The sequence below is a fragment of the Prunus dulcis genome, chromosome 8, assembly GCF_902201215.1.
Source record: "Prunus dulcis chromosome 8, ALMONDv2, whole genome shotgun sequence".
In the NCBI taxonomy this organism is placed as follows: domain Eukaryota; kingdom Viridiplantae; phylum Streptophyta; class Magnoliopsida; order Rosales; family Rosaceae; genus Prunus; species Prunus dulcis.
In genome coordinates this window covers 5,445,951-5,462,384 of record NC_047657.1, presented here as the reverse complement: position 1 = coordinate 5,462,384, position 16,434 = coordinate 5,445,951, and the positions used below count along the sequence as shown (strand labels likewise).

The window sequence follows — 16,434 nt, the reverse complement described above, 5'->3', positions numbered from 1 at the left end:
CGTTGGTTCTTTGTAAAAGGAAAATTCGTCCGCTCTAAGCCAATCACTAGTACACACTAATGGCTCTACCATTTTAGGATGCAAAGAGCTTCTAAAAGGATCCACAATCCTCTTGCCTAGGCTAAAAGCATTTTCACTAGCAACCGTAGAACTTGGAATTGCAAAGATATCCTTGGCAACTTGTGAAAGAATAGGATATCTTGTTTGGTTCCCTTTCTACCAATTCAAGAGATTGAATTGTTTACTCAAGGGGCTCTCAAAAGGATCCGTCAAGTACTTATCCACTTCATTGAGATCGAGAGAGAGAGGAAGAGATGAGTTCGATTCGGGTCTGTGAGAGAGAAGCCGATTTTGAGAGAGAGAGAGAGAGAGAGAGAGAGAGAGAGAGAGACGAATGGGAATAAGAGAGTTAAGAGAGAGACGAATGGGAATCAGGAGAAGAAACAGATTCCAGGTTTTCATCTCACGGCTACAGAGAGAGAAGAGAAGGGTTTACAATTTTACTTAATTATTCATAGAGTATAGCCGTGCGGCTATACTTTGCGGTTTGCGGTAACCACAAATTTTGAAAATCAAATACCGCAACCGCAACCGCAAATGCGGTTCGGTTCTTAATACCGCGATTGCGGTTCGGTTTACCGCGATTGCGGTTTTATTACGGTAAAATATCGGTTGGTTTTTGCGATTTTTCGGTTTTTCGGTTTAAAATGCCACCCCTAAAATTATTCGTTCAAATGGTCTACATACTCTTTATTATTCGGTGAATTGGTCCTACCATTACAGTTTCTGTTAAATTTAGTCATGTGAGAAGCACATGTGATATTTGTGGGGGTAACTAAGACTTTTGACAACTAACAAAAAAAAAAATACAGTTAAAAATTAATACAAAATTTTCTTTATTTTTTAAATTAATTAAAAACCATAAAACAATAAAACAATAACAAAAAGTAACCCAAAACCTAGAGCCTCTCCTCTCTCTCAAAAAATGTTTGAAGAGATAAATAGAGGGAGGTGAAAAGAGGGTGGGCTGTGGGGAGAATAAGATGGGGCGATGATTATCAAGCTGGGGTCTAGGAGGTGGGAGAGGGAGAGGTTTTTTTTCAGTTGTTAATTTATTTAGTATTTTGTTTAATTGGACTGTTTTACCCTATATTTGACGGCAACATTGACCAAATGTAACGATAGGACCGATGTGCCGAAATCGACCGGCCTGTAATACGAACTGATAACTATAGAACTAATAATTAACTCATCGCTTCGCATTATCTGGATATAAGGAACCAATCAAGATATGATATATGAGTCATATCATTGTAGCAACTGAAATCTTTTTTGCATACACAAAAGAAAATCCAATAATAAAGTGTTGATGGACCATTTGAACGAATAATTTAGTTGATAGACCAAAATGCAATCGAGTATAAGTTTGAGGACATTAAAACCCTATAAAATCATACATGGTTATATTATATTATAAACTACTTAAAAATAAATATATTACTTATCGGGCCGGGTTCAGGGATGGGAATTACAATACCATCTTGGGCACTTCCAACTTAAAAAATAAATATATTACTTATCGAGCCGGGTTCGGGGATATGATATAACAGTGCATGTTAAATCTTAGTGATTTCAACTTAAAAAATAAAATAAAAAACCAACAACCCAAATTTAAATCCAACGGTCAAAATAAAATTTTTAATTTATCGAAATCATATCTTAACCCAAAAACTCATCCCGAACTTTACAAAAATCCATTCACTTGTTAAATAATCATGCAAATCAAATTTCAATTTTTTAGGTTAAAATGTTTGAATAATTAAATCACAAAGGTACAAACAAAAAAGGACTCAAGAAAAGTTAACCACAAAAAATAGGGGTTAAATATTCTTAAACAATTTAATAAAGTTGCTGACCTAAATTTTGAGTTTGTAGGATTTGAGGAAAAAACTATCTTACAATTTAATAAAGGGTCCATGTTATCAGGGTGCTATCTAGAACCTAATGAGTTGCACTACTAGTTTTGTTGACGGTTTCTCACAAACACTACCAAAGTGTGTCATGGAGATTCGAATTTAAGTTTACTAGTCTACACAATGCCATTTCTATATTGAGTTAGACCTCATTAGCAACCCAATTATATTTTTGGTCTCCACAAAAGCCACGAGATTAGCCACTATTAATTCAGGCTCAAACAAAAAAATAGCAGCAAAACATAAAATTATGTTTTGAATATATCTAGTCTACTATTATACATAAGAAATTATGCAGAAGAATTGGTTGGACATGTAATATCAGGGCAATATTGCATGTTTCATTTTCAACAGTAATTTTCAAATATTATTGAGTTTTAAAATTTATAAATCGTAAAGAAAAAAGGGTAACATTGGAAACCACTCCATTCCAGAATGATAGGGGGTACAATTCTATTTTCTATTTTAGCATTCCAGCCAAGCAAACGTGCAATAAAGTATAATAACCAGAGGTCATTCATTTACGCATTGTTTTATTTGAAACCAATGTTATTGAATGTTGCAATACTTCGATGATAACAGAACTTAGATGCATAACACAGAATTTTGAAGAATTTTGAAGTGATTGATAGAGCCAAAATTAAACCAAAAGGAAATCCAACTTAGTGCTCAACAGAAAACTATTACACAATGCTGGCTAAATTATTTTTAGTTTATCTAACGGATCTGTCCATAATGAGAATTATGGAGCAAAATGAGCTTCAAACCCTTTGCACCTTCTCCAGTTGATGACTTCTTCAGGGGGCAGCTGCTGTGCCTTTCTCTCAAAACTGCATCGGGTACGTATGACCAAGTGCGCCCACGGGGAGAGCTATCAGGCCACATAAACCTCTCAGATATTGGATTCACCAGACTCTCACGGAATTCTTCAGCTGTCTCACAAAGCAAACCCTGAAACAAAGCCACAATCATTTTTAAAGCCTGTATTAATGTGACAAGGGTGGAAGGAGTGACTGGTTATGGTAATTGTAGTGGTACCTCTGCCATGGCTTTGATCTTCAAGGTGACATCATTACTTAGAAGGACAAGGTGTCCATCATTCTTCATCTTTCTATGCAAAAGAGCACAGTCAAGGATATGGTCTTCTGCTGTTGGTGAGACAAGGTCCATCAAACTCCATCTTGAAAAAGGCAATGAGCTTGTTGCCCCAGAAGGAAAGGCCCAGCTCTTATCACTAGATAGAGACTGCGGAGAAACGGGAGGGGTTGGAGCTATCAGTCTTCCATCTTCCATTGAGCTCTGGACATGGATCCACCAATTTGTTTTTACCATGCAATCTTCAATCCATTCGAGCACCAGACAAGCCTCTGTTTTCCTTCTGAAAATGCTGCCACGTTGCTTCAAGTAATCCAGTTCCCGTATGACTGTTTACAATAGAAACATTCACAATTATTAGGATCAATCAACTGTAATGAGTGAACAATATGATCAGGCAACTGAAAGGATGTACGTAATTCAAATTTTGTTACCCATTCTTGGAATTATTAACCGAGTCCCCTTAAGACCTTGCAGAAGCTGCAATGACTTCCTTGATTCCTTGTCAAGGAGAGTAGTAGTGTCTGCAACCATAGTCCAGCCCCTCCTCTTTCCTTCTCCAACAGATTTATTCTGAAAAAAAGCTTTGAGTTAGATGTTTGTACTTGATAAAGCTAGTTAGACCCATTGACATTAATTCATGAACAAATGTAACAAGGGTTGCCAACTTACAAGGAGTGGATTGGCGACCTTTCTCGTGGTTCTAGTACAACTGGAAGATGCGCTGCTTCTTGTGGCTGTGTTTGGGACCGAGGTTTCTGATATGGTCTTGCCTCCAGAATTTTTAAGTAGTGATTGAAATGGCATCCTTTCTCTTCTTTCTTTTGTTTCTGCCAACTTTTTTTCCACCCTAGCTTGCTTTCCAGAAGTAGTTCCCACTGATTTTCTTTTTCGGAGTTCCTTCAATTTCTGGTTTTCTTTTTCTGGGGATACAATCAGATCTTGTTGACAGATACTGGAAATTAAACTTAGTTTCAACGAGGATGATCTACGTGACTTGGAATGCTTAAATTCTATCTCACCATTCCTTTTCAAGGACCTCAGTCGAAGAGTATTTGGGGTCAAATTTTCCTTGTCTGGTGTAAAGATTTCCTCCTCCAGTTCAATGTCATCACCATATCTTGCCTCCTCCGTTTTCCCTCTACTCCTATCTGTTTGAAGCTCAACAACACTAGCACGTTTACCTCTTCTTGCCCAAATGCTTCCCCTCATGCCTGATTTATTCCCTGATCTCAGTGTAGGGCTTTCACAGATGTCTGATTCAGGCTGTCCTACTGCAGTAAAGAGAGATTGTGGGGTCTGGCTTTCTCTGTCATCTATTAACTCTGACAGTATCCCATCTAGTGTAGATGAGTTTATAGATTCTTTCATGCGAGGTTCAGAATGGAGGCTTGTAGAATCCCTCTTTTCACGGTCTTCTGGTGACACACTTTTGTTTTCAGTTTCTCCAATTCTTTCTTCCACTGGACATTCTATTTCATCAGAATGTTCAAAATTCAGGTTAACCAGCAAGTTTAATTCTGGTTCCAAGGTCAAGCTTTCTTCTTCAACTTGTTGACCTTCACTCTTGGCAAGGACTTCCCCGAATGGAAAGGATAAGTTCTCCATCACAAGAGGAGACGAATGACACGATACATCAGTCTGTCCATCATCTTTTCTCAATGGACTTTGGCTGTCAATTTTCTCAGGTACTTGAGCAGTAGGATAAGCTTCCTCTTCCTTTTCTTCTAAATGTTCAAAATTCAGGTTATCCAGCAAGTTTGAAATTGGTTCCAGGATTTCTTCTTCAACTTGTTCATATTTGTCCTCTCCAAGGACATCACCTATCGGCAAGGATAGGTTCTCCATGACTAGAGGTCCATAATTTTTTCTCAATGGACTTTGGCTGTCAATTTTCTGAGGTACTTGAGCAGCAGGATAAGCTTCCTCTTCCTTTTCTTCTAAACGTTCAAAATTCAGGTTATCCAGCAAGTTTGAAATTGGTTCCAGGATTTCTTCTTCAACTTGTTCATCTTTGTCCTCTCCAAGGACTTCACCTATCGGCAAGTATAGGTTCTCCATAACCAGAGGTCCATCATTTTTTCTCAATGGACTTTGGCTGGTAATTTTCTCAGGTACTTGAGCAGCAGGATAAGTTTCCTCTTCCTTTTCTTCTAAATGTTCAAAATTCAGGTTAACCAGCAAGCTCCAATTTGGTTCCAGGCGTTCTTCTTCAACTTGTTCATCTTTGTCCTTTCCAAAGACTTTGCCGATCGGCAAAGATAGGTTCTCCATCACTAGAGGTCCATCATCTTTTCTCAGTGGACTTTGGCTGTCAAGTTTCTCAGGCACTTGAGCAGCAGGATAAGCTTCCTCTTCCTTTTCTTCTAAATGTTCAAAATTCAGGTTAACCAGCAAATTCGAAATTGGTTCCAGGCTTTCTTCTTCAACTTGTTCATCTTTGTTCTCTCCAAGGACTTCGCCGATCGGGAAGGTTAGGTTCTCCATCACTAGAGGTCCAGACGGACATGAAATATCAATCTGTCCATGGTCTTTTATCAATGGGCTTTGGTTCTCAGTTTCCTCAGGCACTTGAGCAGTAGGATAAGTTTGCCTTTCCATTTCAATAAAATAGGAACTCTCTGGGTTTTCCTTTGGATTAGAACTAGATTCTTCCATATTCAAAAATAGGTTCACCGATTCAGTTCCAAATGCCCAGAAGCTTGAGAATTCATTCACTTCATCAGTACCTTTTGATAAGCTGTCACCACCTTCTTCAATTTGATCAAAAATTGAGTAAATGGCATTTTCAGGCATTGGAGGTGCTGACGGGATCTCCTTCTTCCCACTTAGTCCAACATTTTCTTCAGGCAACAAAGATCCTATACCCACAGAATTTGAATCCGGAGATTCAATTTCTTTATTTTCAACTGACAGAGAATTCTCACCCTGTACATAACCAAATAGCAAAGCAAAAGAAAATTCTTATAAAGTTCATTTTCAAATGGAGAAGATTTCTGACCCAATTCAATTCACTTTGAATAAAGAGATGCAGAACAGAGAGAACCAAAAAAATTAAGAAACATCTTTTGGGCGTTCCACAACTTCATGTCCAAAAGAACCAAAATGCATAATTTAATTTTACTCAATTCGCATAAGAGAAAACAAAGAACAGAATCAAGAACAATTCAATAAACATATTTTGCGCATTCAACAAATTCACGTTTAAATAAAATACACAAGAGATTACCTGGACTACTCCTTCTGCAGTGTCATCTTCATCATTATTTGTCAACGGAACAAAAGACGTTTCGAAATCATAGGCTCGACTCAAAGGTATCCAGTGAAGGCTGTAGACCCTGCTGGAACCACCAACCCTCAGTATGTCCCCTTCCCTCAGCTCCACCCTGACCCCTGGCTCAAGCCTCTTCTCCGAAACCCAGGTGCCATGCACTGCAACCAAAAACCCCAATTAACGCAATAAGTCCAAGAAGAGCAAGAAGCACACAAATTTCGGGGTTCTTTAAATTTAAAAAAAAAAAATTACTGAAAGAAACATGAAATGAGAAATAAGAAGCTACCTGATGATAAATCGGTGAGAGAGAGCTTCTGGGAAGAAGGGTTAGAGAGGATTTGGAGGTGGAATCTGCTGATGCTGGGATGAGTCAAGACGATGTTGCAATCGGGGTGGCGACCGACTATCAAGATTTCTTCTTGGGTTTGTTGATGGACGGAGGAGATTGGTTTATTGGTAGGTGGGGGTGGGGATTTGTTGACGATGAAGATGTTCTTGAGAATCGCTCCATTTTTAAGGACTGTGAAGACTGGGATTTTGGGCTCGTCGTCTTCTTCTTCATTGAGTTTCTTCTTCTCATTCTCGTTGGCCATGGTCACTGGCTGTCGTAGCACAGAAAGGGAAATGATGCTCAGTTTTTGTTCAAGAATTTGGATTTTGAGTAGGGACGATGATTTTATTTGAGAGAGAGAGAGGATTTGACCAAATTATTGTAATTGCTGGACCTGGAGAAAATGTTTTGAAGGTTGTGGTGGGGTTTTATTTTGAAAAGGCGACCGTTGGGATTTTTTCAATTTTTGTAACGGCTACTTCAGCTCAACTGACGGCGTTAAGTTGTGCTCTCTCTGGGATCATTAAAACGAACAATTAAAGGATATTTATTTTATTTTATTCCTTTAAGAAAATAGAGGTCCATTCCTATTTATTTATTGTAAAACACATTTTTGTGTCCAAAAAATTTATTTTAAAAAAAAAAAAAAAAAAACCTGAAATCACATTTGATCACAACTTTTAACTTTACCGAATTAATGACAGTTTTGTTTTGTGAAAATTTTTAGTTCAATTTTCAATTAGCACAACCCTTCTCTCTTATTTGGTCTTATTGGTTGTTACATCAAAGTTCATTTCAAAGCTTTACCAAACAAAAAATATATATTCATTTCAAAGCTTCAAAAAATGAGGCATTTATGCAGGTTGGGCGAGGCATAAACCTTGACACGTTAAGGCATAAAATTTTTGAATTTTTTTTTCTTATTTTTCAATTTATAGGTATATAAGTAATTGTATAAGAAACTATTCATGATTTTCAAAAGTAAAAGTAGTAAATTGCCAATATTAATCACCCATTACTCTAATAAGCCTGGACTTTAAGAGGCTTTTTTCCTTTTTAAACAAACGATAGTCTAAATTACTTTAAATTAATATAATATACAGTGAGGAGGATTCAAACTTGGGTACAAGGGGCTGCCACCACACCACTGCCACAAAAAATTAGATATGCCAGCCGCACCACGTTAGCAGCTTAGAGCTTATGATAGTTGCGAGAAGCTTCTAACAGATATTGATCATTGTTAGCAAACCTAAAATACAAGGACATATCAATATTTCACTCAAATAATAATGAAGTTCCAATTGCTTCTGTGAGCAGCAATCAGACAGCTGTGCACATTTCTACCATTGGAGATACCAAAGGGCTTTAGGAACAGGAGAGAATCGCTATTATCTTATTGTATAGGATCCAATCCTCATGAGAAACTAAGAACCAAAACCGTTGGAGATCACAAGGGGGCAATTATAGTACAAAAAGTAATGTTACAAAAAGAATAATGGTATAGGAATCTTGAGCACATTGCTGAGTTGGTCATTTACACCATTCATGACTCGAATGGGGAAAATTATCCCAACTCGCATCTAACTTGTATGGTACCGACAGCAAAAACTAGACATAAAGATCTTAAATAAAAAGCCAAAAACAGCAAACCCCAAATTCATTTTGGCTGGCAGTCCAGCATAGGAGGAGCTCAATCCTGCTTATTTTGAGAAAGTCTTGCACGATGTCTTAGCTCAGCTCTTTTCCACCTAACAATCAGGCGACACAAGGAGAAGAGTGTGTTTATCTGTGAAAAAAAAAATAGAGTTCATGTTAAAACAACCAATTGCAAGGGCACGATCCGATAAGCAAAGAAAAAGAAACCAGATAAATAAGCAATTCCATGTACTAACCAAAATTATGATTGCAATGATGAGAAGAGGCCCAGACCAGACTGATGAGAGAAAAACTCCATTTGGATCAAAATAATTCTGAGTGGAAAAGCTCTTCCAGTTCTCACCCAGTAAACTATTGAGCCTCTCTGCAAGATATACTCCAGCCACTGCATAAAATAGTTGCCCATATAAGTATCTGGATAAGCAGCAAACATCCATAAATTATATTTTCCATTTTCATTTTTCCTGTGCAATAGATGTACATATTCCTACAACCAAAACGAGTTTATGTAAATTCACATGCTCAGTTCCACCCTTGTTCTGAAAACAAGCTCCAAAAGACATGCTCAGTTCCCCCATTCCCTCACGAGCAGCACACAAGAACAGACCGTCAACGCTTAACAGTGATGTCAATTCTATAAGCCCATAAATTCTACAGGCCAAAACAATAAAGATAAACAAGTTAAAAAATTCAATAAACCCATATCAGAAGTACTGATGACTGGTTGGTGACGATGAGTTGGCAAAGTTACCAACTCAACTAGTCTACAAATTATTACAATTCTACAAAGCCAGCACAAAGGGAATGAGGAGCATGAAATCTTAGTCATACAATTTATACCCAATTTAACTAAAACATCAATCCACTGAAAAAGAATGAACAATTGTCCCAAACTCTAAACAGAAGCAGATCGAGTAGTACACTATTCTTTGGAGTGCAAGTATTGAACTCTGAAATTAGATGTTTCAATGGCATTTCCTGAAGATTCAGAACTTATAACGAAAATGATTCCTCCATATTAGGAAGAAATCATACAGCACATGCAATGCAAATATATTATATTAGCAGCTTCAATGAATGAATCTAAGGTGATCAATAAGTCGCCCAAAATATTGGATATTGTGCCCCCATTTCTTAAAATAAGTTGTGTCCAGTACAGGCAAAGGAATTAAGGAACAACTCTTTGGTATCTCATCCTAAGTAGGGTATGAAACTATTCAAAAAAAAGTAGGGTATGAAACTTGGTCAAAGTTCCTATAGCATGTTGCCTAACAACTAGAAAGAATCAAAGCTTGATTGAATTTGTTCCTCAGTTCTCTGATTCCCTCTTCAATCCAGAGTTGGTAATAAAAGTCATCCATACAGCCCAATTAAACTAACAGACAGTGAAAAACTTTTATCATTGGAGTCAATCAATCATTTGATTTCAACTACCCAACTTCCAGTATAATGAGTTAGGCTATATCTACAGTAGATAATTCCAAATTGTTTTACTGAAAATGCAAGCAAATAAAAGAGGAGCTCTGCTACCATATCACAGTGAGAGAGAATATTTCCTCAGTATCCCCATTGAAGCATCGTTACTGGGCAGCCTGTTTCTAGTGTCCAGTGAATGAACTGTGGGAAAAGATAATGGCCTTGTGCAACCATATAATTATCCACTGATTTACTTGCTCTGGATCAGTAGTGCAGTAGCCACCGAAACCTAATGGTTTATGCTAGAATAATAATTACTTCCATAAAACCATCTTGCAGTAAGACACACTGCTTATATCTTTGAGGGGCCTTCTCAAATTACCATTCCCAACATGCTTCTAAAATAAGCTGTCAAATTGCTTCTGGAATCATCAACTATTCTATTCCTGAAAGTCTACCGAAGGAGACCAGAAACATGCCGTGAATCTAACCAAATGAATGCATCTTAGCCATCACCCATTATAATGTGAATCATCAAAGGTCAATCCACAGCCCTAAGTTCCATTCACATCCATTAGCACCATTTTCTGTAGCTTCTTATAATAAAAGATTATTATTAAATCTAAAAATTGTTGTCAGCTGGGAAGAACAATCCTTCATGGATCGACTGAAGGAGCAATCACACATTATACAGTCCAGAAAATAAAATCAAATATTACATGTTGTACCAAAATATACAAATTATATGTAATACTAAATTTATTACTATATCAGAAGCTACAAAGAGAATCTAGTTGGAACGTTAAAGCATATGAAAGCAATAATTAACGGAACTTACATGCCAAAAGGAACAAAAACATTTGGAAGTTAAGATTCTTCCTGGAAGTAATAGCCACTATCAGCAACACAAAATGGCTGCCGATTAAACCCATCAACCAAGGCTCCTGCACATAACCCATTAATTTAAATTAGATTTTCTTTTGCACTTTGTTTGATTTCTAGAGAACCAAACAGAGAGAGAGAGAGGGCGTACCTTCCAGTTGATAGCGTGGAAAAAACCCAAGAAATTGTCCAAAGCGGGATTAAGACCAGAACGTAACTCTGCGGAGAGTTTCTGGACGAGATCTGCCATTTGCTCCATGTGCTCCTCCATGGCTGACCGAAGCTGCTCCATTGTTTGTTGCTCTAAAATAAAGAACAGCGCCAAATCTCGTTCTCTCACTCTCTTGCTCTCTCTTTCTTTTTTTTTCTTCAAGAAAAATTATTGAAGGAACCGTCTCAGATCCAAAGCAAAGACTTTGCTCTTACTTTTGAGTCCAAGGTTGCACAGAGAAGAGGGAGACGAGACGAGACGAAGAGATGGAATACAGTTTCACCTCGTTTGAGTGTTCAATCAACTCGAACCAATAAAATTAAAACGGGCCGGCCCATTTGTATTCCAGTAACTCTAGCTTTTCCTGTCGACCCACAAAGCAAAAGGCAAATGGGCCGAGAAAGTCTCAGTCCTTTTTTTTTTTTTGTTTTTTTTTTTTTTTTTTTTTGGTCAAGGATTTCTATTTTGGTTAAAAGTCATTTTATGTCATGTGGTGTATCCAATTCTAACTTTTAATGAGTTTAAAAGTCTGAAGGTATTCAATTGTGACTTATAAATAGTCTTGTATTCAATTGTGAGTTTTAAAGAGTATTTAAAAATTTTGAGGTATCCAAAATGTTAATGACTTTTAAAAACTTTGTGAAATAAATGACTTTTCAATACTTTTGAAACTAATTCTTACTACCACAAGTCTTACTTATTTACACCAAACTTTATGAAAATATTGGAAAGCGAGGAAGATAGTACCAAACCATCTCCAATTCTTTCTTCCATCGTTATATCAAGCAACAAGCAAGTAGATCTTTTTTCTTCATGGTTAGGGCTCCACTTTGGTATCCCATCTTGTCATTCACTTCTTTCAGGTTAGTAAAAAATCTTGAATGTTTTTCTTCTCTTCTCATCCACACGTGTACTTTCCCTCTGTTGATGAACATTTCTTCTATTCTTTTCCTCATGCTCGCATCCTGAAGCTTATCAATATTTCATCACAAAGCTATGTTTGCATATAAATATTTTATTATATTGATTGTCTCATATGCTAGGTTTGCATACAATATTTTATTATATAATTTTTTGCCCTTAAACCCATTAATTCATTATTTAGGTACTGTTTTGCATATAAATATTTTATTATATTGATTGTCTCATATGCTAGGTTTGCATACAATATTTTATTATATAATTTTTTGTCCTTAAACCCATTAATTCATTATTTAGGTACTGTTTCCTTACCTATAATTCGTTGGGTAGATAATTTTTCATATAATATTCTCAATTTGATTACATCCCATGTATTGGGCTAGGAGAATTGCGGCAATATAGACTTTTGTAATCTAACCATTTCTGTTGATTTGTGAGTGTTTATGAAATATTATTGATGATTGAGTAATATTTATTTCTTTTGATAAGAATATGTTACTTATCTATGTGATTAGATTTGATAAATAAAAATTTAAAAGGTGCATTGGATGCATTTTACCTATAAGCTATTATGAAAATATACACAATTAATAAGGATTTGTATCCAATTGTTTTTTTTTCTAATTTTTTGTTCCATGTATGCCGACTAGTTCATTCAACATAAAAGATAAATGCTATACGTAAAATAAATAAATAAATAAGTATTTAAAAGTCTATAAAACTCTATGACAAAAGGATATGAAAGTTTGTCACTTAACTTTATAAAGTATGCAAAAATCATTAAGAATTTGTCAACTCTAGGAAAGTCACTCACTTAAAAAATGTCTTTAAAAGTTATAATTGGATACACCCCCCGTAGTTTGTCAGATTTTCCCTTCTGGTTAATGTTCACCCGTTTTAGATTTGTTCATGTGATGGTAGGGTAATGTCACATCTCGGGATCGGCTCCGCCGTAGCACGATATTGTCCGCTTTGGGCCCCCCTCTCTGCCGGCACGGTTTTGTTTCTGGGAGCTCACGAGCAACTTCCCAGTGGGTCACCCATCCTGGGATTGCTCTAGCCTCCAACTCGCTTAACTTTGGAGTTCCTACGACTCCGAAGCCAGTGAACTCCCAAAAGGTCTCGTGCTAGATAAATGCGGGTGTGCACATATAAGGCACATCACCCCCCCTCCGTTGGTTGATGTGGGATCTTACAGGTAAAATCTCCCATTGTTCTGAAAACCATTGACTGGTCAACAAGTCAACTTTCTTTAGTGTGCAAGTGTACCACTGCTAGTAATGAAAATCCTAACAGACTTCTTAAAAATAGATAACTTGCGCCCCAAATAATTTAATTTCTAAACAAGCGATTGTGAATTTGGGTCAGGAATATCTCCCAAGTAAGTTCTTTTCTTGCCTCAAACTGGTGAAGACTTTACAATTTTTCACAGTACAAAACTGGTGGTTCTGGCCAGAATAAATGACAAGGAAGTGATTTGTTTTAGGCAAAACTGCTTTTACAAAGCTCAAAAAGAAAAGCCAACTCTAAAAAGACAAAAGGAGGGTTGGACTTCCATTTATGCTTGGATAGATGCTTCTGATCCGAGCTGGACTGGGTATGTCTGTGTTGGACTGGACTATCAACACCTTCAACTGTCAAGTTTTAGCTGTAAATCGATACCAACGTTCGAGTTTGGCTGAGCTTTAATTTATTTCAAGCCCTGGGAGGCTTTTTGAATTGGCAGAATTGGGACCTCTTCAGTCTGAAAGGGGCAGAAGTGGGTGGATTTGATGATCACTGAGCTGGAACTGCACTATAGTACATGTTCTACTTGATCAGGGCTCTCCATAAATTTGTTGAGGTTTTCATATTTGTAAGAACCTGAACTCTGCTTGTTTTGACTTTAAGCTGAACCAAATTTGTAACGAGAGAGATCTCGCTTTGTATGATTTATTTCTCTGAAACTGAACTGACTCTAGAGATTCTGAATTCTAGCTGACTTGTTTGTTGTGGCTCAATGAGCTTTTGGTTACTTCAGTGTTTTGAAGCTTTTTTGAGATCAAGTGATCATTTTGAGGTTTTGGCTGTCCTTTGATCTGTTCGCCTCCTCTCATATTTATAGGAAATGCTGGAGTGGGTTTTCCAATTCTTTAAATAATGGGCGGCAGATTTTTTGGAAGCAAGATCTTTTATTTTTAAATGTCAAAGAAAATGGGAAGTTATCTATTATGGTAGATAAGAACCATCAATAATCAGTTTTACATAGAGGTCTTTTCCTTGCTTTTTCTAAAAGAAAAACCAACTCTTCTTTGTTCTCTGTTGTTCTTTGTAGAGAGAAAGAACACAATCTGCCATGATGGTTAGTTTGCTTTTCCTGTCGAACAACTCCCTCGTTCTCTACTTATCTCTTGCAAACATAGTCTGCTTATCTCTTAGAAAGACCACCTACTCTGATGCAGAATTATATAGAAAGGGATTCTGATCTTTTGGCTGCAAAGTTTCACAGAAGTCTTTTATGTAATGACTTGCCTTCATTAATTCCAATCAACTTCTCTTGTGACTAGTTGAAATTGTTGACTTCTCAAAGTCAGATAGTCACGTGGGTTTCTTTGTGATCCAAGGCTGAGTGCGTCAATTTTGCTGATAGTGGTGTTTTGACCCTTTTTGAGTCTTGGGTAGAGAGCTGACAGTTTTGATAAAACTGTTTTGGGTTTCTTCAATTTTGGGCTTCTCTCTATCCTTATTTAATCATGCAAAACCCAGTTTTGAGTTTTGGGACTGTGGGCTGAGCAATTCGCATGCACTGGGCTTCCTTGGGTCTTTTTGGTAAAAAATCTGCCTTAGGCTTGGGCTTTTTTGACTTGGGGCCCTTGATTCCAATTTAAACAAAAAAAAACAAACTGCTTGGGTCCTGAGTTTACGTTGTTTGTTCTGGGCCTCCAGTGCTAGGCTGGGTGTGTAATTTTTAGCCTAATCACAAGGGGAATGCTGGTTCGTGTCCAAAATTGACATGGGCTTTTTGATTTTGGACTGGGTGTGCCAAATTAGGCCCAAGCAGTTAATGTGGTCGCAAGTCTCACAATTTGATTCGTGTAGATTGATACCTATTGCAATTTAAGGATACGTTAAAATTTTCGTCCAATTTGATGACAAATAAGCATGTGCCCCGTATGTACAAGAATATTTTATTTGCCACGACTAGATGAGCCACTTCTTCAACCTATGATTCAAAATTTTCTCCATTTACTTGCCCTCATTCTAAACCCTTTGAAAATGGAATGAAATCTCGATCCAGTAATTGGTCCACATGCTTATTCTGTTACAAAATTGGATAAAAATTTGGATGTGTAGTTGAATTGTGATTGGTATCAAAGTTCAAGTTCAGGGATCAAATCCCAAGAATTGACATCACATGAAGTAACGTGGTAAAACTAACCAACTACATGGACCAATGTTGAGGTCAAATTTTAATTAAGGTTGGTCCATGTATATTTTATGCCCAATGCATTATCGTGCTATAAAAGAAGCCTAGCTAAGGTACATGGAGGCCCACTAAATACAGCAACTAGGTGCATGTGCAAGATTTGATATGCACTTAATACCAAGCGAGACTATACTTTAGCATGTGGAGAAGTCACGGTAATGGTTTAGCCATTTCACATGTTCATGCTCGCCACCCTGTTACATCATCAAGCATTATCTAACACGACCCCAAATCATTGGTTTATGAGCATTGCTACGTAGTCTGAGCATGAGGATGCAATAACGCACCAATGAGCAGCAGAGCCGGTCTAGGGTTTTCTAAGGCCCTGGGAAAATTTCGAAAGTGTGCCCCTTTAGACAAATTAAACACTAAAATTACATTTTTTATCAAAATTAAACACTGCTTAGATGCATTTGGTAAATTTTCAAGTGAAGCATTGGTCTTTTTAACAAAATATTTATTTAAAGATCCTCTTACACTTGGAAAAATTTCTTCTTCTTTTTCTTTTTTGTCTTTTGAGATTTCTATGGCCACAAAGTGCTTCCAACAGGTTTCGAACACCTGAAAGAAGTTGTGGTTCCACCCCAAAACTAATTGGCAATGGGGGGAGTAGCTCAACTCCTTATAAGCCCTTGCAAGGTTTTCTAACTTTCTAATATGAGACTTTTTGCCTTCACATTCTCACATGCCCCCGCACGTGTAACAAATTTTCAAGCCTAACACGTGGACAACACATATTGGGTGACGTAGGAGCACGTGTGGTCGTTGGGCCCAACATGAAGCCTTGCTCTGATACCATGGAGGAAGTTGAGGTTCCACCCCAAAACTAATTGGTAATGGGGGGAGTAGCCCAACTTTTTATAAGCCCTTGCAAGGTTTTCTAACCTTCAAATGTTGGATTTTTTATCTTTACATTCTCACAACACCTGTCATTGAGGCACTAGGTAGCTTGCCAGCTGGAGGTGATAATTTGATTTTTATAATAAACACAACATAATAACAAAAAGAAAAATAAGTTAATAAAGATGTGTATAATGTATTATAAAATTTATACATCTATATCTATCTATAAAAAAAGGAAGAACCTTAAAAGATATGATAAATAAATAAAACTTTGAAAGAAAGGCACTGGTCTGGTCTTGTGGAGGATTGTTTTCCAACTCAATGTTGGAGAAGAAGAGAATCACAAAAAATAAAAATAAAACTTTG

At 37.0% G+C, this 16,434-nt stretch overlaps 2 protein-coding genes across 2 annotated transcripts; both read right to left on the bottom strand.

The window, feature by feature from the left end:
- Positions 1–2,549: 2,549 nt before the first annotated feature.
- LOC117612124 (FHA domain-containing protein PS1) lies at positions 2,550–7,031 on the bottom strand. The gene is made up of 6 exons (XM_034340870.1): positions 6,629–7,031; positions 6,298–6,500; positions 3,741–5,996; positions 3,503–3,641; positions 3,012–3,397; positions 2,550–2,924 (listed from the first exon to the last, which is right to left on the bottom strand). Exons 1-6 carry the CDS (start codon positions 6,933–6,935, stop codon positions 2,691–2,693), a joined length of 3,525 nt encoding a protein of 1,174 aa, XP_034196761.1. The 5' UTR covers positions 6,936–7,031; the 3' UTR covers positions 2,550–2,690.
- Positions 7,032–8,037: 1,006 nt separating this feature from the next.
- On the bottom strand, positions 8,038–11,115 carry LOC117636312 (transmembrane protein 18). The gene is made up of 4 exons (XM_034370754.1): positions 10,779–11,115; positions 10,584–10,689; positions 8,566–8,714; positions 8,038–8,459 (listed from the first exon to the last, which is right to left on the bottom strand). The coding sequence occupies exons 1-4, from the start codon at positions 10,917–10,919 to the stop codon at positions 8,364–8,366; spliced, it is 492 nt and encodes a 163-aa protein (XP_034226645.1). The 5' UTR covers positions 10,920–11,115; the 3' UTR covers positions 8,038–8,363.
- Between the last annotated feature and the right edge of the window lie 5,319 nt (positions 11,116–16,434).

Bases quoted from the DNA above. Each gene is read 5' to 3' on its own strand.
- LOC117612124 (XM_034340870.1), bottom strand. From the start codon at position 6,935: ATGGCCAACGAGAATGAGAAGAAGAAACTCAATGAAGAAGAAGACGAC. The intron at 6,501-6,628 runs GTAGCTTCTTAT...TTTTGGTTGCAG, and splicing joins TCTCACCGATTTATCATCAG to TGCATGGCACCTGGGTTTCG. The intron at 3,398-3,502 runs GTAACAAAATTT...TATTGTAAACAG, and splicing joins GTTAATAATTCCAAGAATGG to TCATACGGGAACTGGATTAC.
- LOC117636312 (XM_034370754.1), bottom strand. From the start codon at position 10,919: ATGGAGCAGCTTCGGTCAGCCATGGAGGAGCACATGGAGCAAATGGCA. The intron at 8,715-10,583 runs GTAAGTTCCGTT...TATTTTATGCAG, and splicing joins GTTTTTGTTCCTTTTGGCAT to TGGCTGGAGTATATCTTGCA. The intron at 8,460-8,565 runs GTTAGTACATGG...TTTTTTTCACAG, and splicing joins TCATTGCAATCATAATTTTG to ATAAACACACTCTTCTCCTT.